Source organism: Trachurus trachurus (genome assembly GCF_905171665.1).
Source record: "Trachurus trachurus genome assembly, chromosome: 14".
Classification (NCBI taxonomy): domain Eukaryota; kingdom Metazoa; phylum Chordata; class Actinopteri; order Carangiformes; family Carangidae; genus Trachurus; species Trachurus trachurus.
In genome coordinates, this window is record NC_139903.1 from 25126557 (window position 1) to 25153444 (window position 26888).

The 26888-nt window shown below is 43.2% G+C and overlaps 1 protein-coding gene across 1 annotated transcript; it reads right to left on the minus strand.

The window, feature by feature from the left end:
• On the minus strand, nucleotides 1-16472 carry LOC310996536 (uncharacterized protein; the record flags this gene model as incomplete). The annotated part of the gene is made up of 11 exons (XM_083985958.1): nucleotides 1-160; nucleotides 249-304; nucleotides 5428-5652; nucleotides 5879-6182; nucleotides 6267-6444; nucleotides 6682-6942; nucleotides 7049-7070; nucleotides 14878-15102; nucleotides 15331-15634; nucleotides 15724-15901; nucleotides 16250-16472. The coding sequence occupies 11 exons, from the start codon at nucleotides 16470-16472 to the stop codon at nucleotides 1-3; spliced, it is 2136 nt and encodes a 711-aa protein (XP_083842084.1).
• Between the last annotated feature and the right edge of the window lie 10416 nt (nucleotides 16473-26888).

Consider the following 26888-nt stretch of genomic DNA (forward strand, 5'->3'; position numbering starts at 1 on the left):
TCAGTGTGATATGGTGAAGGCAGCAACTTGGCCTTGCTTTGTAGGCACGATGCTCTTTTTCTTCTGCACCCAGCGATTCAATATTTGCTTGATCTCCGTGGTCTTCAGACAGTAGATGAACGGGTTGATGAGTGGGGGGAACAGAGTGTAGAAGAGCGTGCTTGTCAGGGGTCATTGTCAGGTTAGGAAAGTAAGGTGTGGCGTAGACAAAGAAACGGGGTATGTACGGTAGTAGATAGAAATGATACAGCCCTGGGTGGTACAGGTAGAGAAGGCCTTCATTCTCCCATGAGGAGAACAGGAGCTGGTAAATGGTAAAACAAAAATGTAGAAAATGCATTTGTAATTTAGTAAAGCAGTGAAATAAATGCTATAATCTTGTGTTTGTGACCTTGTGGATTTTAGGATGGAGCACTTAGGGTGTTTATTTTTGAGTTATAAAAATATCTGACTAACATACACATTTAGAAATATGCATTCATTATCTTAGGTAAAAACAGCAGAGGCTCACCTGTCCCCTGGTCATGCGCAACACTGAAACCATAATGCAAATGTAAGAGAGGATGATGAAGGAAAAGGGATGTTAATCATAAGCTGTGAAGCCACATATCTGCAAGGTTTTAACTTTTTGTCTCGTCTCATCACCCTCAGGCAGACTCTTTACTGGACCCCAGAGCAAGGCTAGGCTGGATGACGACGGTGTCTGATTACGATAACGGTCAGTGAACATTATCGGTCGGAGAGTGATGCTCGGGTTGGGACAGAACAAACTCTCACCAAAACTGCCTTAGAAACTGACTTAGAAAGACTTTTCTTTTCTTCTTGGTTTCTTGCACAAACACTAAGTCAAAAGTGTACTTGGCAATAAAATCCAGTGTTTCCCCTACCGTTCTGTTGGTGGGGCGGCCCCTGCCCCCCTTGAAAAACAGGAAATCTAGGAGCCAATCGCGGCCCGAGCGGACCTGTTGGTCTGATAAAACTGTTGGAGCGCTCCACCTGAAGCACCCAAGCTGCCCAAGCAACCAAACGGCACTATTCGCCCTCTGCCATCTGATTTTTAAATACCAGCGCTCACGCCGGGTACACACCGGACGAGGAAGCGCCGCGAATAACCCCAAACTCATCCCCTCCCCCCCGCCCCCCCAAGACAAAACGGCTAGGGGAAACACTGAAATCCCTGAGTTTTCGAGCAATGTAGCTCTTCGTCAGACGAAGAGCTACATTGCTCGAAAACGTACGTCACTACAATAAACCGACACTGAGTCCTGCAGAGTTGCGAGTGCTCTTGTTTTTTCTAAACTATAGGCTACTGCAAAAACATTAATCATTTAGCCCTATGTGCAAGTGACATGTAACTCATCTTTTGTTTGAATGTTTTCAGTTTTCTTTTTTTCATGTCGCGCCCCCCCTCAAACTCTCTGGCGCCCCCCAAGGGAGGCCCGCCTCACACTTTGAAAACCCCTGCCCTACAGCATTCCTCTCCCTGTCTGTCTGTACTGCCTGCAGTGTCACCAGATATCATTAGTATTTTAAATTAATCCATTAAATAATCAGTTTTTACTGCTAAATGTTATTTTCTTTAACACAGCCAAGCTATAAAGTACCAGATGAATGTTAACACATTACACACATACACAGCACACACACACACACACACACGGCACATGAGACAGACAGAGAGAGAGAGAGAGAGAGAGAGGAACACACACATGATGACAGGAGTGTTCAGGATCCCCGTTTAAAAGTTTTCCCCACCAGAATCTAGCCGAACTTTGGAACATTATTTAGCCCGTTCTGACAAGCTATCATGCCATGGTTGGTACCAACAGAAGCCTCATGTCTCCTGGTTTCATATGATATCTGTATCTTCACTCTAGCTTTAAAACTGACCCGTTTACAACGCAATTAATATTTCACATGAATTCAAATTTTATCGCGGTCATTTTGACAACAACACTGCTATTTAGAGATAGTAGCTCACTGTCTGATGCCTGCTGGTGCTGCTTAGCTACAGGTGGACTGACTCTCTCCCTCTGTTGACCTCAGAGCTCCTGCAGCTCGTCGTCGGAGGCTCGGAGCTTCAAACAAGCCGCCGCTACATGGGCGCTACCAACTCACAGCTGGGAGGGGGGTGGTCACACACTCAACAAACTAATTAAATTAAACAAATCAGAAATAACAAGAGACAAATGCGGTGACAGCTGGGGTTCTTAACTCATTGAGTGCCAACCACGTAATTTCTCGTTTTTCGTTCCCATGCGTTGAGTGCCAAAAACGAGATTTTTCGTTTTTTGCTTTTTTTTTTTAATTATGAAAATAGACACTTTAATACACATTATATGTAAATTTGGGGACTCTACGACGAGGAGAACTGAAATAGATGACGATCAAAGTCACATGACAGCTCATGATCTGGAAGTTTTTATCATAACTCGGCTTCTGCAAACGGAGTTCTGCATGCAGATGCAGCGCAGATGCAGCGCAGCTGCTCTGCTCTCACCTGCGCTGCTGCTCCAGCTGCTCGAGCTGCTCGGAGCAGAAACAGGAAGCTCTCAGCCGACTGTTCGCCCGGTCTTCATCTGGAGCAACACCGTGTCCTCCCCAAAGTCCTCCCGCGGTAAAATCTGATGGTCTCTGGACCAAAGCAGACCGGCATCACCGACCCGTACCACAGAAGGACCGCGACCACCGGCGGGACCGGTATTCGAGAGCCGCTGTGGCCGACAGACCCTCACGTTCCGCGAGAAGCTGTGACACGGCACGGTGCGTCTGTGTTATTGTTGTTTAGTGGCGCCCCCCCCGCCCCCGATGGTGGTTTTGTGAATAGAACACTTGTTGTATATATTTATCTTATACGAGCCCTTTGATCCAGAAATGCGAGTGTCAGAAGAGCGACAGGCACAAACAGAGCACCTTTCATAAAAGACGCTCCATCTCCTTTTCTAGAAAAAAAGGAGGGATTTTGGTGAAACCCAGCCATGTTTAGCTTGACTTTTCTCAGGAACAGAGGCACGTAGAAACAAACGGTTTGTGGTCATTTGAAGCATAAAGTTAAACCTTTCAATTGAGCTACAGTATGTGTTGGTGGCAATAATATAGAATACACTATGGCTCTACATAAAAAGTCAAAAATGGTCTAAATTGCCGGTACACTTGACTAAAACTTTGGAAAGGAGCGCGGCACTCAATGAGTTAAAAGGAGAATATATGTCACATATTTAAAAAAAAAAAAAAAAAAAAAGTCACATAATAAAAGAACACCAAATTATTTGGGGGGGCTTAAGAATATTTTAGGGGGCGCTTCAGCCCCCCTAAAATAGGCGTAATGACGCCACTGTCCGGTACAATCGACCCCGAGTGGAGGCCGCGCTTCAGTTCGGGGTCTGTTCTATTTTTCACGCGAGCTGTGAGCCCCGTCTGTCAAGCTGGATAGACGGATCGTACCAGACAGGAAGTCGGGCACAGAAAAGGCGAGAGAATCCGGTCAATTTTCAAAATAAAATGATGATTACTGGTAATGAAGTTGTTGCTTGTCCGTCTATAAATATTTGTCAGTTGCGTCTGCACCAGAGACACACACACACATCCGTACATACAGAGCTAGAGACAGACCTGTGTGTGTGGAAAACCAAGTACAGACGAGTGGTCGATGTTTTACCGGTGAGGAGAGAGCAGGAGAAGCAGCTCCCTGTGTAACCAGCCAAGCGCCGCAGCGCGCCCGCTCCGGGCTGTGAGAACTCTTTAATCGAAGCTACATTGTTGCGAGTTATTGGCTCCGGCAGAAGCTCCGCGCCGTGCACACTGTTTCAGCTGCCTATTTTGTCATAGGCCACTTCCTGAGCTTCATCAAGTTTCAACTGTCAATCAAATGGCCTACTGGCCGGCCAACTATTGAACTATGCTGATGCTACTGCTAACTGTCACATCGTACCCGAGCAGCTACGGGTTTGAGCTGGAGTCTGAGTCCAGCTCTTATGTCTCGGATACACACTGAGCAGTGAGGGAAATATGCTGGGGCCGCTGCCGTCAGCACACGAATCTCCGCTACCCTGATAGCGTTAGCTCGGCGGCTAATAGCCCGGCGCTAACGCATTAGCTCGACTAGCCCGGCGCTAACTTTAGCTCGGCGGCTAGCCCCGTTCGTCCCGTTCACCCCGAGCCTCCGTGGTCCCGAGCCACTGCAGCATCGGACCCACGGCTCACCGCCACAGCAACGGGAGCCTTGAAGGCTACACCACAACAACAATGAGGGCCGCCACCGTCAGCACAGGACGACGGGCCTAGCGCTAGCCGCCGAGCTAATGCTATCAGGGCAAGCAGAGATTCATCTGCTGACGGCGGCGGCCCTCAGTTTTGTTGCCGGTGTAGCCGTTGCTGTGTCGGTCAGCTGTGGGACGGACGCTGCAGAGGTTCACCTGGACTGTGGCTGTTTGGGCTTTTAGAGTTTTGCCACCGGGCGCCGGCTGGTCCCACTGTGGCAGTCTCATTAGTTTGTTTGAATTAAAAGTGGAGCTTCATGTTTCACATAAGAGCAGCGCTGCCTCTGGGATCTGTATAGACTATGTTCAAATAACACCACATTTACATCAATAAATAAATGTTCTACAATGACCTGATAAGTCTGCATTACATTTTATTAAGACAGAGACCAAGCTAGTGGACTGGTAGCTCCGGCGGCGCTCGTAGCTCCAGGGGTAGTGGCAGCAGACGCTCGTTGGCATTCTTGATGTTTATAATATTACTGTGCACATGGGAGGAGTTATGAAAGTAGGGACGCCAGTGCGTCACGGCGTCCCCCTCTGTAAGCCTGCCCTTAAAAACAAAGACCACTGAAGCAGAGTGAAACTGTGAAACCCTAACCTCTAAAATTAAGCACTGCACAGAAATGAGTCTTTTATCAATACATTTCGAACACTTTTAATATATTTTGAAACAAAACCCCAATTTCACTTTCCAGGGACTTTAAGGTAATTTTGTGGTGGGGACAAAATTGTTCTTGACAAAAAGTGGTGGGGACATGTCCCCAGCGTCCCCAGCGTAAATGACGCCTATGGACAGGGCACATCTGACATGTCTGCACCTTCTGTGTGGTTTGCTTCTTACAGTATGTTTCCATCAGAACACCAGATTTTTCAGGCAGTACAATGATTCACAGGCACCTGTTCACATTTTAAATGTAGAGTAAGAATACTTTTAAATATAGAAGGGTTTTTACTTAGGAATTAAAGCACTATTACTGTAGTTCACACCCAGATTGATTAAAAGTAGAACAATAACCTCTCTACATTTCATTTTACATTTATTTCATTGTCACGTTCATCAAAAAAACAATAGGCCTATATGGTGATGGCTCTCTGGTCAGTGTGATATAGTGAAAGCAGCGTCTTGGCCTTGCTTTGTAAGAACAATTATCTTTTTTTTCTGCACCCAGCGAATCAATATTTGCTTGATCTCTGTGGTTCTCAGACAGTAGATGAACGGGTTGATGAGTGGGGGGAACAGACTGTAGAAGAGGCTGGTGGCTATTCGCTTGTCAGGGGTCATTGTCAGGTTAGGAAAGTAAGGTGTGGCGTAGACAAAAAAACGGGGTATGTAGTAGATAGAAATGATACAGCCCTGGGTGGCACAGGTAGAGAAGGCCTTTATTCTCCCCTGAGGAGAACAGAAGCTTGGGGTTAAAATGGTAAAACAAAAATGTAGAAAATGCATTTGTAATTTAGGAAAGCAGTAATATAAAATGCTATAATATTGGCAATGTCTGTGACCTTGTGGATTTTATGGAGCACTCAGGGTGTTCATATGTGTGTTATAGAAATATCTGACTAACATACACATTTAAAAATATACATATCAGTATCTAAAAACAGCAGAGCCTCACCTGTCCTCTGGCCATGCGCATCACTGAGACCACGATGCAAATGTAGGAAAGGATGATGAAGGAAAAGGGAACATAAAGAATGAACATCGCTACAGTAAAGGCAATATTGTATAGTTTACTGGTGTCCTCACACACTAAAGGCCTGACTGAGATGGTATTACAGAAGACATGGATGATCTGGTTGGGTCCACAAAACAGCACCATGGTGAAGTTGATGGTGCCGATGCCAGGGAAGACGTGTGCCACCACCCAGCAGAAAAGAGTCAAGCCTGTCATGGTTTTGTTTGACATCACCATGGGGTATCTGAAGGGAGGCAGACAGAGAAGCAATGAAGGAGAGAAGGATGGTGACGGGGAAAGAGAAAAGAGATTTAGACAGACTTATCACCTGAGAGGAAAACAGATGGCCAGATATCTGTCAAAGGCCATTGTCAATAAAATCAGGGAATTCAAGGAGCCAAAATAGTGGATCATGTGTCTCTGGAAGAAACACGTGTGTAAGCCGAGACTGCCATCATTCCACCAGTAGCGAGCAATTAGTTTGGGTAAAGCCACTGTGGCAAAACCTACAGGAAAAAGAGAATAGAGAGAGAAGTAAAGCAAAGCAGATCATTCATCATGACAGATAGAAGATCACATTCATTTTAAAGCTATGATACCATTCACACATAGGTTATATAATTAATAGCAGGCAGACTCATATTGGTCAGTGTTGTATCTGTTGTATCTGTATGTTTTTTTGCAACACCTAATACACCTTATGTGAGCTTAATGGCATGTGAGACAAATTATACCATGTTTACCAATGTCTGAGAGGGCCAGGCTGACCATGACGATGTACATGGGCTTTTGAAGTTTGTGCTCCAAAGCAAACACCACTACTAGCAGGAGGTTTCCCAGTACTGTGGTCACATAGAGGAAGAAGAAGAAACAGCCCACCAGCACAAAGTACTCAGGCTGCAGGCCCGGGAAGCCCACAATGACAACCTGTGACACACGCGTGTAGTTCTCAGCCACCTGAAACATACTGAAGACAGAGTCAGTGGAGTTACAGCAGCACAAAGCTGAGGGAGAGCTGAGGATCTGAGTTGTTTATTTCAGTGCTTAATAATAATAATAATAATAATAATTATTATTATTATTATTACAATACATTTTATTTAGACGCACCTTTCATGACACTCAAGGTCACCTTACAGAAACAATTAGAAAAGACAGTGAAGGACAATATAAAGACACTGTAAAGGAACACTTTAAAACAAATCTGTAATAAGACAATAAAACCATCAGTAAAAGCAGAGCTGAAGTAAAACAAATCAGAAGTCTGCAGCAGCAAAGATCAACAATGAAAGTTAGTGGTAGTAGGCCTGTTTTAAAAGGTGGATTTTCAGACGGGATTTGAACCTCACTGCTTACCTCACTTACCTCATTGGATGGAGTTCACTGCCAGACAACCAGAGGCAGCAGCGGCCTCTCTGGTTTATAAAGATTATGTGACGGTCTAGATTCAATCTGTGTTTATACAACTTTGCCCCAGAGGAGGAGAAAAAGTAGCACGCTCAAGTTATCATGGTGATATTTCCACGACAATTGTACTGTCATAATTGAGCTTATGTTAAAGGGATACGCCAAGGTATCGCCTCACTCCCGAGTCCATGACAACCAGACAGACACCATCCTTTCGACTGTGCGTGCAGTAGCAAGGGAGATAGAGCCCGTATCGCCCATAATTAGCTTAGCTCAAATGCTGTAAGTGTATTATATGGGTAGTGTTAGCCTGCCTCCTACCTGAGCCGAAATCAGCAGTCAGAAGCTGATTTCATTTTAGCTCTAAACTCTGTAAATACAGTATATCACTTTATCGACATTTCAAACAGAAAGTAGCCGTTTACATCAGCAATGGCTGTGTTCGAAATCATCCACTCACTCACTCACTCACTCACTCACTCACTCACTCACTCACTCACTCCCTATCCACTACGATATAGTACACTACATCATGTACACGATGTAAGGAATGACGGGAGGAGAATTCGGACACTACACGGTAATTTTCTGGACGTGGTTGCGTCAGCTGATGCGCCAGGTGTTGCTGTGACGGAAGCAGACGCGCCGAGAATCATGTAAACAAACCATGGACGTATGAAACAAACCGGACACATAAAAAATAAAATAAGAAAAACCGGACACTTGCGGGAACATTTGAGGATGTGATTCTGTGTGGTTGTGTTTCTCAGACAATTAACTGTTGAAATATCCGAGGTTTGGTCAACTGTTGTTGTGTGTCCCGATCGTAAGCCGTTGAACGGCTCTGTGGCTATGCTCTGTGGCTATTAGCTTAGCTCGTTAGCTCGTATTTACTTCATATTCTACTACAGTTTCTTTATTAGATTGATTTAATGCTGCCTGTTAATGTTTGGATGCTGCTGCCCAACTCCTGCTCCTCGGGCGAGGCAAACGGAGCGAAGGAAAATATGTCTGAGGAGTTTTTTTGGTAAATTGCCTAAATAAATCGTAGCTAACATGCTAATTAGCTTCCTCTTCTTCTACTGACTTCTCTGGCAAAACACGACCGCATTGCATTGTGGGATACGGGAGTAGAAAGTAGTGTACATCGCTTGTTCACTCAATTTTGCGGTGCATTGTGGGTGTTTTGTCATCCACTACATAGTGGATGAAATTAATCTCGGAGAATTAAAACAACACTACAAAATGGCAAACACACTATATAGTGCACTACATCCGTGATAGGGGGCGATTTCGAACACAGCCAATGTGTCGTTCATTTGTCTAAATACCAGCTGTTTACAATTTTGTTTGGACGAATTCGGCGCTACTCAAGCTAGCCGTCGTGACCAACGCACTTCCGGTTACTTTCACAAAACAAAACACCCGTTGCCCCTCACATACAAGTGCTTTTACTTTGAAATAGGAAGCTAACCTACCCTCGATGTAGCTAGCTTGAACCAAAATAAACCGTCTTTGCTTGAACCCTCCCTTTTGACCGATCTTGTCCCGTTACCGGCATTTGACCGCTCAAGATGCCATTTCCGTTTAGAGTTGCTGAAGAGTGTCTCTGATGAGGCAGGCTAACACTACCGATACACTTCCAGCGTTTGAGCTAAGCTAATTATGGGCGAAAGGATGGTGTCTATCTGCTTGTCATGGACTCGGGAGTGAGGCAAGACACGAAGAAAAAAAAATGTTGGCGTATCCCTTTAAACTGAATCCCAGTGGAAATCAAAACCAGAACTGATTCAATGACCCAACATGAGTGTGTAATAATGCAGTGGTCCCCAATCCCCAGGCCCCGGACCGGTACCGGTACCAGTCCGGGGGTCGTTTGGTACCGGGCCGCACAGACAGAATAAATAACTTCCATTATTTCAGATTTATTTATTATTCGAGTCTGAACAATCTTTTATTTAAAAATTCTCTGAATTCTCTCCGTTACATCCGTCTATGACTCATGTGACCCACTCTTGACACCACTTGACCTATGCGCTTGACACATGTCAATATGCTTGTCTCGGTCACGTGATACATTAACGGTTAGCACTAATATTAAACCCACAAGCTAGAAAGATGAGTAAAAAACCGACGTCTTTGGAGAGTTTCTTTGCAAAGGGGGAAAGGGCCAGTGAGGAGACAGAAGAAGAGCCTATGCCTACCAAGAAAAAGAAAACTGCATTTAACAGACAGTACCAGGAGACCTACTTAAAATATGGATTTATCGCGACAGGTGATTCCCACGCACCAAGCCCGCTGTGCATAATATGTGGTGACCGGCTCTCCAATGAGGCAATGAAGCCTTCAAAACTGCTTCGCAACTTGGAGACCAAGCACCCTGCATTAAAAAAACAAGCCTTTGGAGTATTTTGAAAGAAAAAAGCTGGAACAAGAAGAACAGAAGCAACATTACTGAGGGCCTCTACATCAACAAATGAAAGTGCACTGAGAGCATCCTACTTGGTGGCTAACTAAAACCGCAACAAAAAAACATTCACTATTGGTGAAGAATTGATTCTTCCGGCGACTAAAGACATTTGCTGTGAACTTTTTGGGGAGGCTGCGGTTGAAAAGATAGCACAGGTCCCTCTGTCAGCTAGCACCGTCACACATTACATAAAAATATTATGGAATAGGTATTCAACACATGGGTGTAAAAAAGCAAAAGTAGCTAAACCAGTGAAAGGAGAAGAAAATAAATAAAGTAATTAAACAAATAAATAAAATAAAAATAATGTAATAATGATAAAAGTTAATTAGAATCAAAGTGGAATGACCTAGAAATACACATACATAAGTAGTAATAATGAACATAAGACGCCCCCTGGAGTTACACCTCCAGCATGCCCCAGATGGGTCATCGTCTGTAACTTTGCTGGGGTAAAATAGATTTTGTATTGAGTCAGTTTTATCTGGTGTCTTTCATAGGGAGGAGCATTTGCTCTACTAATGTGTTCCAATCATCATATTCAAAGATCCCTACATCTCTTTCCCACACTACTTTTAGTCCTCCAGTATTTACACTGTATTTGCCTATTAGATGGGTATAAATTGAGCTTGCTGTGTGTGGCAAGACGCCATGTTTTTTTTTACTTGTTCATCTATATCAGATTGTATGGGGAATTCTGACTCAAGTTTGCTTATTCTAAATTAGCAGTCTCTAAGTTCCAAGTATAGCCACAAACAATTCCTTTGTAAATTAAATTGTTCCCTCAGAGTCTCAAAAGATTTCAAGATGTTTCCTTGACAGAGACACCCAATGCTTTTAATGCCACTGTTGTGCCAGTCTTTACAGTAAAATGGCGTCCCCTCTACCCCCAGTAAAGGATTGTTCCAGAGAGATGCAGCATTAGTTCAGAAGGCAGAGGATTTTTCTCTTTTGTGTATTTTATGCCACATAATTGGGTTGTCTATCTGAGCACTTAGGTAGTCGGCTGCATTACATGGTTTATTCGACTCCTGCTCTATCTGAACTAGGGCTGGGCGATAAAACGATAACGATATATATCGCAATATAACTTTACTCAATAGCAATATGAAACGTGGTCGATAGAGAGTCGATAGGTTTCATTCATTCATGTTTTGAAACAGCCAATGAAAACGAGAGTTGCGCCGCGCTGAACCGCTGGCTGAGCCAACCAGGTTAGATTGACACAGCACAGGAAGACTGTACACAGCACAACAACACGTGGTCATGTTTGGGCTGCTGCAGCCTGGCGTCAGCAGCGGGACATCGCCAGTAAAAAAAGAGAGAGAGAATGAGTGTTGCCTCGAAAGAAAAAATGGAGGAGAACTAGGACGAGTGACCGCGACACGCGTGGTACGTCGTGTTTACATTAACCCCGAGATACAGTACTGTAAACAACGCTAAACTTTAACAGCAGAGACAGCAGGCAGTCGGAGCGGGTCGAGCTCCGACCGCCGTCACACATCAAAGGGAGCGCAGTCACGGCGTGGCCGCTCTGCTGCTGCTGCTGCTGCTGCTCACACTGGAGTGACACACAGACGCACCGCAACTGTTGTGCCGACCTAAACACTGGCCACTGGCGAAGCAAGCGCTAACCGCGGCGATTTCTCTTCCTTTTTCTTTTTCCGCTGGGTTTAGGCTGTGAATTATCGCTAATTAGACGGACCACCACGTCAGGTCCGTGTTTTAATTTTCACGTCCGTTTATAAAGAGAGATGGGGCAGCTCCTGTAAGGGGAGTGTGGCTCTGACTTAACTCCTGTCTGATGTAATGTTAAAGAACGCCTGAACAGTGGAGTGATTATGTCTGTAAAAGTCCCAGTGCTGTTGTACTGTATATCAGCACTCACGTAATGTCTCTTGTCCAATCAAATAATAATTATTATATTATTATTTATAACTGTATAAATATAATACGAGTTTTATTTATCCGAAACTGTTATTACTCATTGCTTTTATATAGGGGTGTCAACAATAATCGATTCGGCGATGCATTGCAATGCGGGACATGCACGATTCAGCATCGATGCGGCAACGTGCCATAATCGATTATGTCACTGTTTATTTTCTGGCCTCAAATAAAGTTGTGAAGTTTCAATTACCTCCGGGGGCGTTTCCGGAGCAACGACATGCGCAGCCTGTAGCTACAGGCTAAGCAGCAGCAGCAGCAGCACCAGCAGTAGCAGTGTTGCCGCTGGCTTTCTTTTTCCTTTTTTTTTTTTTCACCCGCGGTCGGGTCGAGAATTAATTAATTAACGCTCGTGAGTCCGGCTGTGTTGGGTCCGAGACTCAACAAGCCGGTCGGGTTTTACCGTCACTATAGGCAGTATCAGCATGCCCGTTTATCACCAATAAACACAGTAGAGGAGGGTGAGTGACTGAGCTCAGGCTGGGGGGTCTCTGATGCAGAGAGAGAGAGACCTGCCGTGCCGTGTAAAAACAACCACAACAGAAAGTGTCACGACTTCCTGTATCGGGCCCTTCAAAATAAAAGCCCCGTAGTCTTTCATATAGTTAAGTCATATTGATTTTGAGTTAATATTGACAAGACACGGCTCCAAAGGTTTGTTTGTTTTTTCCTGCGACCAATCGACCAATGAAAATTTGGTCGGCTAATTTTTGGGGGCAGCCCTAGAAGTGATTTATGTTTTCTTTTTCAGGTTTGAAAATCCCATATCCAATACCTGTACCATTCAATTTTATTTTATTTAATGACATTTATGTCAAAGATACAGGAGAGTGATAATACATAGCAGCCGATAAAATCTGTTGTTCAATATTTCATGACTGAAAAAAATTTGCCATGTTGTGTGCAGTAGAATTTTGATGCATTGCAATGCATCGCAATGCATCGGAGAATCGAATCGAATCGAATCGTTACCTGCTGAATCGTAATCGAATCGAATCGTGAGGGCAGTGCCAATGCACACCCCTACTTTTATATGTTCATCATCATTACATCTGAAATGTTCAATTTTTGACGGAAAATAAATATTTAAATCAGAAATAACCTTCTGATATCTTCAAATCTCACTTGTGAGTATGATGGAACATTTAGGCTTGACAAAAACGGTGACTTGAGTCATATCGTGATATATATCGATATCGACTGATATGAAAAAGATTATCGTGATAGGATTTTTTCTCATATCGCCCAGCCCTAATCTGAACCCACAATGGTCTATTGCTACTGTCCAACCTGAGCGAGCATATTTGAGCCATTAGAAAAGCCTCTTGATAAAAAAAATGTTGGGGAGCCTAAGACCCTGCTTATGCGCTGTGGGCTGTAATTTACCAAGTCTCATTCTAGCTCTTTTTCCTGCCCGTATGAATTCTGAGAATATCTTATCAATAGACTTAAAAATACTCACAGTATCGGGATGTTCAGAGGGAGCATAAAATTGGGATTTTCACAGTATTTACTTGAAAATGTCCTGGAAGTTAAAGAGGAACTAAGCAGGATTTCTTCCGTGGCTATACTACATTTTTACCTTCATTAGAAAGCTCCGGAGTAATTGTGATAGTTAACTAGACTTGTGACTTGTTACGAGTGAGAACGGAGGCTCTCTGTCTTCCACCTGGCGTCTCACAGCTGAAAACCAACCTTGCAACATCAGTGTAGTACCTGGTCGCCGCCCCGGTGTCCCAGCTCTCGTCTCTGCACACCACAACACAAACGCGCTCCGTAACCTGTAATCTTTGTTCATGACGGTTAAGACTACACAAACACACTCGCCATAACGTTATGTAACGTTATCCACCGCTCCATTTATTGATTTTTCGACGGCTTCGTTGTAAACAGATGCACATGGGCGAGAGGAGCGTAACCAAAACAGCGGAAAAGCAAGCGGAGTTGCATAGTTCCCCTTTAAAATGTGGTCTCCATGATCATCATTTAAGTCATTGTTTCACACAAGGGCTTTGACATTTGCCCCAAAAAATCATATTCAAACTTTGTTTGTTTATTAATATTAGAATATTTATTGATAATATTTTGTCAACATACTCGTACTCATACGTCACGTTCGGTTGAGCATACCGTTGCAGCAGATGGCAAAAGTTAAAATATTTGAACTCTGTGGAAAAAAATTGCGGCTTTGAGGGATGTAAACAGCCTAAGTAGCGGAACTTGCATCCGCTCCCATTCATCGCTGCCGTGGCGAGGGACAGACACAACTACCGCAAAACAGGAGCAATTAAACTGAAAATCTTCAGATTCCTTCTTTTTGACCTAAAATGTTAGGAAAATACAGCCTCGAGTTGAGTTGAGTGTCCCTGTGTTACTTCAAATCAAGTGCAAGTATACTACACTAAATATGCATTTAGTAGTACAACATACAATTTCTATTATACTCTAATCATTATTTAAAGCAATCGGCTCTAAGTAAAGTTAGCTGATTAGATTTTGGGTGTATATGTAGTTTCTACTTAATTATGTGTCAGTTTGTTAATTGTAATTGTTGTGTTGTTTTTCTTGTATTTATCCATATTTAACTGTCTTAGTTTGATTCTGAGGAAACCAAGTCATACCACGTGGTATGCGCAAATATGAGACTTTCCCTTCTCAGTTTTTCATCTCCCTATTGATTTAGTGTCTCCTTCATGCAACAGTTAGTGTAGGCTGAACGTTTGTTGTTTTGTTTGGACAGGGCACATCTGGTATGTCTGCAGTTTCTGTGTGGTTTGCTTCTTACAATATGTTTCCATCAGAACACCAGATTTTTCAGGCAGTACAATGATTCACAGGCACCTGTTCACATATTGTAGAGATGTAGAGAAAGAATACTATTAAATGTAGAAGGGCTTTTACTTAGGAATTAGAGCACTATTAGTTCACACCCTGATAGATTAGAAGTAGAACAAAAACCTCTCTCTGTATACATTTCATTTTACAAACAGCAATTATTTCATTGTCATGTTCATCAAAAAAACTATATATGGTGATGGCTCTCTGGTCAGTGTGATATAGTGAAAGCAGCAAGTTGGCCTTGCTTTGTAGGAATGATAATCTTTTTTTTCTGCACCCAGCGAATCAATATTTGCTTGATCTCTGTGGTTCTCAGACAGTAGATGAACGGGTTGATGAGTGGGGGGAACAGACTGTAGAAGAGGCTGGTGGCTATTCGCTTGTCAGGGGTCATTGTCAGGTTAGGAAAGTAAGGTGTGGCGTAGACAAAGAAACGGGGTATGTAGTAGATAGAAATGATACAGCCCTGGGTGGCACAGGTAGAGAAGGCCTTTATTCTCCCCTGAGGAGAACAGAAGCTTGGGGTTAAAATGGTAAAACAAAAATGTAGAAAATGCATTTGTAATTTAGGAAAGCAGTAATATAAAATGCTATAATCTTGGCAATGTCTGTGACCATGTGGATTTCAGGATGGAGCACTTAGGGTGTTTATTTGTGAATTATAAAAATATCTGACTACGGTAACATAAAAATATTTCATTGCCTTGGGATAAAAACAGCAGAGCCTCACCTGTCCTCTGGCCATGCGCAACACTGAGACCACGATGCAAATGTAGGAAAGGATGATGAAGGAAAAGGGAACATAAAGAATGAACATCGCTACAGTAAAGGCAATATTGTATAGTTTACTGGTGTCCTCACACACTAAGGCCTTGACTGACATGGTAGTACAGAAGGCATGGATGATCTGGTTGGGTCCACAAAACAGCACCATGGTGAAGTTGACAGTGCTGATGCCTGGGAAGACGTGTGCCACCACCCAGCAGAAAAGAGTCAAGCCTGTCATGGTTTTGTTTGACATCACCATGGGGTATCTGAAGGAAGAGAAGGAATTAAAGAGAGGAGAATAGTGGCAGGGAAAGAAAAAAGATTCATTTCAGGGCTTGGGGCTGAGGCTAATCACCTGAGAGGAAAACAGATGGCCAGATATCTGTCCAGGGCCATGGTCAATAAAATCAGGGAATTCAAGGAGCCAAAATAGTGGATCATGTGCTTCTGGAAGAAACAAGTGTGGAAGCCGAGACTGCCATCATTCCACCAGTAGCGAGCAATTAGTTTGGGTAAAGCCACTGTGGCAAAACCTACAGGAAAAAGAGAATAGAGAGAGATGTCAAGCAAAGCAGATCATGATACCATGCCACACATATGTTATATAATTAATAGCAGACAGACTCATATTGGTTAGTGTTGTATCTGTAAAAAGCAGTGGGATGCCACTTGATTTTTACTGCAATATTTTCTTCATTCTGGTGTTTCTATTTCACCTTCAGACACTGGACTGTAGTTAAAATTCTGAATCCTGATTGCCAGTTTGGTTTACTTCAAACAGCCATATAATTACTACAAGTTATGTTTTTTGCAACACCTAATACACCTTATCCTGTGAACTTAAGAGATGTGGCATGTGAGACAAATTATACCATGTTTACCAATGTCTGAGAGAGCCAGGCTGACCATGACGATGTACATGGGCTTTTGAAGTTTGTGCTCCAAAGCAAACACCACTACTAGCAGGAGGTTTCCCAGTACTGTGGTCACATAGAGGAAGAAGAAGAAACAGCCCACCAGCACAAAGTACTCAGGCTGCAGGCCCGGGAAGCCCACAATGACAACCTGTGACACACGCGTGTAGTTCTCAGCCACCTGAAACATACTGAAGACAGAGTCAGTGGAGTTACAGCAGCACAAAGCTGAGGGAGAGCTGAGGATCTGAGATGTTATTTCAGTGCTTAATAATAATAATAATTATTACAATACATTTTATTTAGACGCACCTTTCATGACACTCAAGGTCACCTTACAGAAACAATTAGAAAAGACAGTGAAGGACAATATAAAGACACTGTAAAGGAACACTTTAAAACAAATCTGTAATAAGACAATAAAATTAACAGTAAGAGCAGAGCTGAAGTAAAACAAACCAGAAGTCTGCAGCAGCAAAGATCAACAATGAAAGTTAGTGGTAGTAGGCCTGTTTAAAAAGGTGGATTTTCAGACGGGATTTGAACCTCACTGCTTACCTCACTTACCTCATTGGATGGAGTTCACTGCCAGACAACCAGAGGCAGCAGCGGCCTCTCTGGTTTATAAAGGTTATGTGATGGTCTGCATTTAGCCTGTGTTTATACAACTGCACCCCAGAGGAGGGAAAAAAAGTAGCCTGTGTTAATATTGGACAGATCACAAACAAAACAAACAAATAATAATAAAAAAAACTGCCAGAGAGCAGGATTACAGTAATATGTAGACAAAATATACATAGATGTGCAAACATACATGTAGTACAGAGATGACAAAATAATCACACCAATTTAGGTAAACCTACATTTACAATCCCAGCAAACTGTAATCTAATAATTGAGTAGATATGATTAAATCTTGATTGTGCATTCTTTCTTTTTTTGAGAAATACTGTATGAGTTTGAGACACACAAAGTTCATTGGGGAAATTGAGTCAAGCATATCTTAATAATGACAACCCAACTCCACTATGGAGAAGTTACGACACGTCTCCAAAGTTTGGACACGACTGAAGTTTGGAGTCGTGTCTAATCTGTGTTCAGTTAGCACAAATCAAAAGCGGTCTACTGGCGTTTGAAGGATTTTAATTTGAAAAGGTTAAAAGACAGTTTTCACCGTGTGAGGAGCTAGCGAGACACTTAAAACATGTTTTCATACTTATGTTTGGTAAGTACATTAACTTTGGCATTGCGAATATATTAAAACATTAAGAATGTGAAAGAAAGACCTGCCTCAAATACAAGCCTCTGTCACCTTCTACACCTTCTACTGTACATTGATGGCGAGGAGGTGGAGAGGGTGACAAGTTTCAAATTCTTGGGCACCCATATCACAGAAGACCTCAAATGGACTGTTAACACCAACATGCTGGTTAAAAAGGCACGACAAAGGCTGGTTACATGCTGCCATTCCGACATGCTGCCACTCCGACATACCGCCATTCCGACATTCTACTATTCAGACATGTCACCACTCAGACATACCACCATTCCGACATGTAAACGTCCTGCCATTCCGACAGTTTCGTCCCGCCATTCCGACAAGGCTTTAATTTCCATAAGGAAATGTGCGTTACTCCGAGCGGTGGTTAGGGTGTGTGTATATAATAAACAATTACACACAGATCAACAGAAAGCCCCCCCCCCCCCCCCCCCTCCCACTGTCACTGTCCGTGTGTGTGTGTGTGTGTGTGTGTGTGTGTGTGTTGGCGCGTGGTGAGGGTGAGTGAGAGAGAGTTTGTTTGTCCTACTGTCCACACGGGAGAGACGCCGCGGCTCCGCCAGGTGACCACGCCAGTCCTCTCCCTCGTCCCGCTTGGCTGAAAACGGCCCGGCCGTGCAGTGTCCAAAAGGAAAAATAATCCACTATGCCGCTTTGGAATTGCCGCCACACCAGCCGTCCAAACGCCGACCGTGTCTCTCATTCTCCTCCCCTCTCACCACGTCACTTCCCCATTTAAACCCTCGGTCCCACTAATGCACTTTTACGCATTACGCACACAACTTACAGCAAAAAAGAAACATTCATTCATTCATTAAAGGTCCGCACGTCCCCTTGCGCAAACCACAAGGATAATTGATCATTTCCCTGGCCTAATACACAATGAAAAAAACCTGCAAATCAACTACCCAGGCTGGCCAGGCAAAACCCAGTGGATCACTACAAGTTGTTGCAACTTTGGGGAATTTACTCCTGGTAAAAAGGCTTACAAACAGCTTCATAATACGCACAAAAATGCAAAGGAAACGAAAGGTAACTTGAAAAAAAATAGCAACAGCATGAAGTAGTCAAAATATGTGTTTTACGCATCTGCCTGTTCAGCTCCGCTTACATGTAAAATGACATTTCGTTGCGTACAGAGTCTCTCTCTCTCTCTCTCTCTCTTCAGCACCGAGACAGCGGACAGCGCTTCCGCTGTCTTTCAGCACTACAAAATATCAGCAGTTCACTCTTCACTGATAAATCCATGGCACTGTCCATATAGTTAGATAATAATAAGTAATACATTTCACATGTAAGGGGAGCTGAACATATAGTTTTCATTCACAAACCAATGTGGGAGAGCTCCAAGACGCGTGTGCCAGACGCACAGAGGCATGCGTAAAACACCGACCTGTTTAGTTAATCTTTTAGTTAATTTTCGTTTCTTTTGGATTTTTGTGCGTATTTTGGAGCCGTTTTGGTCCATGTTTGTAAGCCTTTTCCCCCCTGAATTATATTTTCTTAAGTGCAACAAGTGGGTTCGGAGTGTGTGATTGAAAGCACGGTCTGCTTCCCGTTCAAGGCCTATCTCCTCCTTCGTTGGTTTACGAGGTTGTGGAGTCCCTCTGCTTAAAATCTGAGGCTTTGAAATCGTCTGCCGTTTGAATTATCTGACCAATCTGTGTGCTTTAATGAGATGCACTGGACAAACGTGGGCAAACTGCTATTTTGCGCCGGCATATCATTAGTGCAAAATAGTGTTAGGCCTATTTTTTTTTTTTTGGGGGGGGGGGGGGGGGGGTAGGCTTTTAAAAAGATTTGTCGGAATGGCAACACGTTTCAAAGAGAAAAAAATACCGCCATTCCGACCTTAGGAGACGAAAATTGTCGGAATGGTGGGATGTTTATTAAAGGGTAAAGTGTTGCCATTCCGACAATTAGGGCCTAATGTCGGAGTGGCGGCATGTCGGAATGGCGGTTGCCCCCCACAAAGGCTGTACTTCCTGAGAACACTCAGGAAGATCAACCTGTCTCAACACCTGCTTGTGTCTTATTACCGCAGCACCATTGAAAGCATTGTGACTCATGGCATCTTGACTTGGTACGGGAGCTGCTCTGCAGCAGACAAAAAAGCTCTGCAGCGAATCATCAAATCCGCACAATACATCACCAACTCCCAGTTACCTGCCCTGAATACCATCTTTACTTCACGCTGTCTGCAGAAGTCACATAACATAATCAATAGCTGCGTTTACATGCGCAAAATTTCTTAATCAGATTAAAAATTTGAGGGATCGAAAAATCCGAATCCACTGTTTACATGGGCGCAAAATCAAATAATCCGATCATGACGTGCGTACACATGCACCAAGCTTTATTCAGAATAACAGCATTCTGACATGTGCAGAGCTGTCTTTTTCCCTAAAACAACTGCAGAAGAAGAGTTGTACTTCCTGTACTACTGTAAACAAACCGATAAACGCGGAAGTGGCTCAATTTATCCCATTCAGTAACCTACTCAAAATGGACCTGCGCCAGATTTGAAGAGCTGTTGCTGTACTCCTATATCGTTATTAAGCAGACTCAGCAACGTGTACTACTGTTCCTGCCATTGATAAATCACACCGGACCCATGAAAAGTGCGGATGTGAACACGCCATATCCCGCCCTCTATACACCCAAACACAACCTATGGTCAATTCAAAACAGTACGTGCATATTAATTAGCCATGTGCGCTCTGGAAATTTGGGGAGTTACGTCAGTGGAAGACGGTGAAGACAACCGACTGAGAGCGGGGAAAGAAGCGGGATTACTCTGAAAGCGATATACACGGCAATATCTGGTCGGTAGGCTACTACTCCCTCTCTTTTTTCTCTCCTCTCGTCAGCTCCAAACTCACTCGTCCACCTCGTTAACTCAGCTGACAGAATAACAAGTCTCAGTAGATCCGTGTGCGCTGCTGCCAGTGTGTTTTTAAACTTAGCGGGTTTGATTCCTGTCGGACGTCACACTAGAGTGTGTAAAAGCAAAAATTAATAGGCTAAATAAATAAGAACCGTGTACAGCCGTGTCGCGCTAGTGGGAAAGGACGTAATGATCAGAATAAGTGTTTACATGGACGTCGTTCGGAATAACGATCGGCATAAACGACCCCTCTCGATCCGAACAGAATTTCTTTCGGATCGAGCCGAATCCGATCAGAATCTTCCAATTGACGTGTTTACATGACACATTTTTATTCGGATCAGCCCTTTGTTCCGAATATTTGTGTCCATGTAAACGCACCTAATGACCCCTCCCACCCTGCCCAACACCTCTTTGAAATTCTGCCATCCGGCAGAAGATACAGGGCCATCAGCACACGCACCACACGTTTTAAGAACAGTTTCTACCCCACAGCCATAATCACACTGAACAATGCACTACAGCCATAATGTGAATTATTATCTGAATGTATTAATACTGTACTGTAGTACTGTTTACTGTATCGTGCAATGTCTGTACATTGGTACTGTTGAGAGTGCGTGATGCTTCAGAATGTGTGTGGATCAGTGAGTGAATGATGTGTGAGTGATGTATATTGTTTTAGTATTTATTTATTTTATTCTCCTGTCTTTTTTTTAACGAGTCCGTATCTGACTGTGCACTTTGAATTTCGTTGTACACACAAGTACAATGACAATAAAGTATCTTGAAATCTTCTGCATGTAGCCGATGTGTTTTTGAGAAAAAATAAAGTAACGTAAATTGGGCTGCATTAAAGCTCCAGTATGTAACTTATTTGGCTTTTTATTAGCAAAAATCAAATATTGCTTTCATAAATACGTATTTCACTGAAGTCGAATCACACCCGCATACAAATGAAAACTTTCTCGTACCTTAGAATGAGTTGTTACAAGTCGTTACAAATACATAAGTGGGCGACGCACCGAACCTCGGCTGCCATGTTGCATCGCCATTTTTTACGTGGCAGCGTGACTGTACAGTAGGTAACCACGGAAACTCACCGGAGCTGTCGGCTCGGGGAGAAACTTTTCCAGGTAGCGCCTGTTAAAACCGTCACCACTGTGTAGTGTGAGGAAGGACGGAGACACTGATGTTGCATTCAGGTGCAGTCAGGCAGACGGCCGTCGACAAACCAACCGGATGTCGTTTTACTTGACGAGAGAAAGACGGTAAAACGTGGGTCAGGTAAACAATACGACATCACCATGACAACATATTGTCACGCCTGTATTGTTTTGCCTCGTGCTGGCGGACCACTTGTTTACATAGACGCTTGTTTATCCTGTTACATGCAGCGTCTGTTGTCTGTCTGACGTCTGCCCGATTTCACATGAATGCAACATCAAGAATACGTTCCGATATGCAATTGCAAAATTCCTACATATTGTACCTTTAAATCACTGAGCACACAGGTAAGTGGGGAAGCTAGGTAGAACACAAATATGCCATTATGGTACACAGAGGTCTACTACTGTAGTTTTCAAGTACTTCCTCAATTTGTGTGAAACCACATGTGAATGGTCAGCCAACATTACCCATCAGCATCAACTGCAAATTTGCGGACAGTAAACAAAATACTTCTCTCCAGGAGGATAATACATTCCTGCAAGCCACAAGGTGTCTAGTATTTTAGCTTGTGTGCTATTTTTATACCATTGTCTGTTGGGGATGGGGTTGAAGTCAGAGGACAGACACAGGATTAACAAGTTAATAAAAAAGTCAGGATCCATCACTGGTTTGCCTCCTGACTCAGGCCTTGTCCACACGAGCCCGGGTATTTTTGAAAGTTTTGCTCCGCGTCCACACGAGTGGTGTAATAAAAACACTCCGTACACACGCAACCGTGGAATCCGCTACCAAGTGACGCAATGCACGTGTAATATGCCACAACCATAGACTGTGGCGATGTAAGGTAAAATGGGAAGGCTGTTTTAACCAATCAAAATACAGTGGAAACAGCTTATACAGTAGTGATCACGGATATAGTAGGAATCAACCGCTTATGGATCAAAACGGAATCATTACTATACAAATGCTGTTAAAATAATTCGTAGTGATCAAGAAATCAGTTTATAGTGTTAATTTTTGGTGTAACCTATTTATTTTATTTTCGGCGGTGTCCGACGTGCACTGTTGCAGCAGCCTGCACATGTCGCTGTGTTGTTGTGCTGTGTGCATCACCCGGCTGGCTGAGCCACTGTCGGTGCGGCGCAACTCATTATCACTGGCTGTTTGTGTTGTCTGTCAAAACATGGATGATTGAAACTAGGGATGCTCCGATCAGCATTTTTGGGTGCCGATCCGATCACCGATCACAGGAATCACAAATCTGCCTCTGCCGATACCGATCACCGATCACAGAATGGATGGGAGAATGATAATAATAATAATAATAATAATCCTCAATGTCCTGTATTTGTGCACCACTTAAAGTGGTAAAACCATTTGTACTAAAATAAATAATAAATACAATCAAGATCTTTACACAAATTTTTATTTGTGTAAACATTACATGCCCTGTCAAGAGCAATAGATGAAATAAAATAAAAATAAATACAATTTACTTAATTTACTTGCCTTAATCCCCAAGTGAGGCAAAAAAGGCTTAAAAATAATTTTAAACAAAAAGAGGCATGCAGTTTACTGCCACTGCATCGCTAAATAGCCCTTAGAAGTTCACAGATTATGGATAAATAACCTTAGCACAAACTAAACTCCTAGTCGACTGGCCTTTATTGGGACATGCTTTTATTTGAGGGGGACTTTTATTTCTAAATCCCTCCTCATCGTTCAGTAGCTCATCTTCATCTTCCTCACGTGTTGTTCTCCTTGCTGCGTTGTTGGACCTGGCTCTCTCTGTTGCACAGTAGTGCGTCACTATAGCATATTCACAGCGTGTGCTGTGGTCCGTTTCCCGTCCCGACCGGGATCAGGACACGGAGCAGCAGAGACCTGCTGTCCGACAGTGCAGGGCTGTCCCTCTGTGAAGCAGAGGATGAGGTCAGCTTCACTCCCGTCAGTCTTCACAGACAGTCCACACACAAGTTGAAAGAGTTTCTGATAATATATAAGCTATCGTCAGTGTTCCAGGCGACTGAGTTTTTTTTTTTTTTTTTGACCCGGCCTGCCTTTGCTCGTTTAAACAAAGCCCCGGCTATTAATTGAATAACGGTGTCCCGGCTTTTATTTGAGGAAATACGGCGAGCTTGTTTATTTGAGGAAATAAGGCAGTCAATTTGTGTCTCAGCCCCCCCCCCATGCAGTTGTCCATGGTGCTGAACCTGGTGACGTTGTTTACACTCTGCATTGTGGCTTGTCTGTGAAACGCGCTGCAGATCTGTCCCTCTTGCTTTCTCCCCCACTCCCGCTCCGCTCTAGCGCGGCTGAACCCGGTCTGTCAGTTCGGAGTGGGGGCTCCACATGCACAGAGCGAAATGATAACGTCTAAAAAAAAATTAGAAAATAAAAAAAATTAAAAATTAATATGCGATCGGCTTTTCTGATCGGCACTTTGAGAGCCCACCGATCATCCCGTTTAGGGTCAATATCGGTCGATAACGATCGGCGGCCGATCGATCGGAGCATCCCTAATTGAAACCTATATCGACTTTATATCGACCGCGGACGTCAGGAATAGATTTTCGGCTTTTGGCTCGTTCCGTTCATCTCCGCATAGCGCTCATTTTCCGTAAGAAAGGGAAAACAGAGAGAGAGGCAGGCATATTGCCCGTTCATTCATAAAAATCACCCCGAAACACTCTCAATCAAACAAAGTGGGGAATGAGAAATCTGTGGCACTACTGTAGCCTAGGCAGCAGCGCCGCTGATCTGTAGGCTACTGAGACGTGTCACGTGTGTTACTGTAAATGATGCTGTGTGGAAAACCAGCTGTGGTCTGTGATTGAGGTGCAGACCGGTGAGTTTGGAGGAGAGGATCGCCCTGGCCTGACGTCCGTTTCGTTACATTTTTCTCATTGAAAAACTATAGCTAGTGTAGTGAAAGGGAAATAATAAAAATCCACTTTGTCACCTCCATTTTTGCGAGCTCACGTCAACTCCTGTAAACCGCTGCAAACAACCTCTGCGAACTGGCAGTGTTTACATCAGCGCGTGTGCAGCTATGACGTAAACGAGAAAAACAATCGCGATTGCAGTGTCCACACGCACCCGGTGAAACCAACCCCGGCCGAAAACCCCACCTTGGACTCCGGTTTCAAAAAACCACGGTTTCAGGGTTCCAAAAGCGTGGTTGCGTGTGGACAGGACATACAACCGGGAACATATGTTCACGGTTTCAAAAATACCCGGGCTCGTGTGGACAAGGCCTCATTAGAGGTAGGAAACTCAGGAGCACCCTGCACAATAAGGACCACCCACTGGATGGTGTCTTCCATGAACCAAAGAGTTCCTTTGTCCCAGACTGCAGGGAACAAACTTCCTAATTTGTACTGCCTGGGATTTTATGTTTCATGTTGTGTGTTGGCTGTCCTTTACATGGACATTTAATGACACGTAATTTCCTTTCTCTGTGATTAATAAAGTACTTTCAATTCAATTCAATTCAATTCAAATTGAGAAAATATGTTGCCATTCTTCATTTTATGTGATAATTAAATCTGAACATGTACAGACCTTCGGGAAGATTAATCAACCTGATGTCCTCACCCTTGGCTTTGGGGGACTTGCAGTGGAACCTTTTTTTGCCCAAGGGGTTTTAATTTTGGCCAGGATGGGGCAGAAAATCATAATTTTGCAGATAGAGAGTTACATGGACAATATGTGGTGTTGACATTCTTTAATTCATAGAATTGATTAACTGAGAAAATTGCCAGATTAATTAGTAATGAAATACATCTGTATACAACAGTTTATGTAATCATGCATGTAAAAGAACACTGTATGGGGAAGGTACATGAAATCATTACACTTTTTAAATGTATAAAATGGATGGTCTGTTATATAATATTATTATATACTGTATGCTTACAGAAACAGTGTAGCCACATACCTAACTTAATGGACTGTTGATATACTTTATGGTGACTGTGTGGGTGACTGTGTGTGGTCTGGTTTGTGGCTGTCCTCTTGTTGACAAAATCTAATCCACTTCAGAGGGGTATTTGTTAATAACTGGGTTTTGACTATGTGTATGGAACACGTTATATTATTTATTTATAATTAATAATGAATTATTATTCCCATAGGAGTCGGACCAAGACCAGTGAAGGCATTATGGCTGAGGTGTTTTGTCAAGCAACCAACCAGGGTGAGTTGTGACATTTCTGTATCGCATCCAGATTTAACTGAATTCATGGTACGTTGTGGTCAAAACATAACATATTCTGCATCTGTTAGTAATTAATTCACTTAAACCAACACGAAACTCTTACATTTGTCTCAGCTGGTTTCCCACATTGATAATTAATTTACCAAATTAAGGGGAAACCTTCGATCCATATTCAACACCAGTACACCCAAGGGCTACCACAGTTATGTTAGACAGATGTGCATATTTCAGATGTCTGCTGGGTGAATCAGGTGTCTGACACTCAGATTGAGGAGGGGTTTTGTGCCTGATTAGTTCCCTCAGGGGTCAACAATCTGGCTACTGGGCCAGTTTTTGCCAGGTCAGAAATTATGGTTGGATGTTTTGCAGCTTGAAAACTTTCTGACGACCAATACGGCTGTTTAAAAAAACAAAAAAACAAAAAAAAAAACCCAGCTGTGACCTAATTTTAACATGTTTTGGCTTAGAGACTGTCGGTTTACTTGCTGCTGATCAGATGGACCATGTTGTCTGAGTTTTAGTTCTCCTTTTCTTGTCAACATTTTCAGTGTGATCATTTAAGAGAATACAACTAAATTGGATTTGTGATGATAGGAACTTATTTAGCCATTTTTATTATGGCTCAACAGACTGAAGAAGAATTTTAAAAATGTCTAGCTTAATAAAAGACCAGAAATGTGGTGAAAACTCTTAATTGAGACTTACAAAAGTAATTGAACTATGCTAAGCTGCAACATCAGTGTGATAAATATTTGTGTCATTGTGTCTGTCTGTCGGTGGCAGGGGGGAGCATGAATCCTCTCAGGACCAATTAGTCAGTTTGGTCTTTGCAGGTTTAAGCGAGACTGTTTCTGTGTTGTCTTTGGGGAAACAGCCCATTATGAGGAGGAAAACAGCTCCTGTCTCTCTTGAGAGCAGATGTTTGGTGGTTTTGTGGTTGGATTCCCCTGGGTTTGCCTGCCTGTGGACAGACTTGTTTGTAATGGGGAAAGTAAAGTGGCATAAACTCTTTTCAGTGATCATTTTAAGCTGCCTTACCTTTTATTCATGT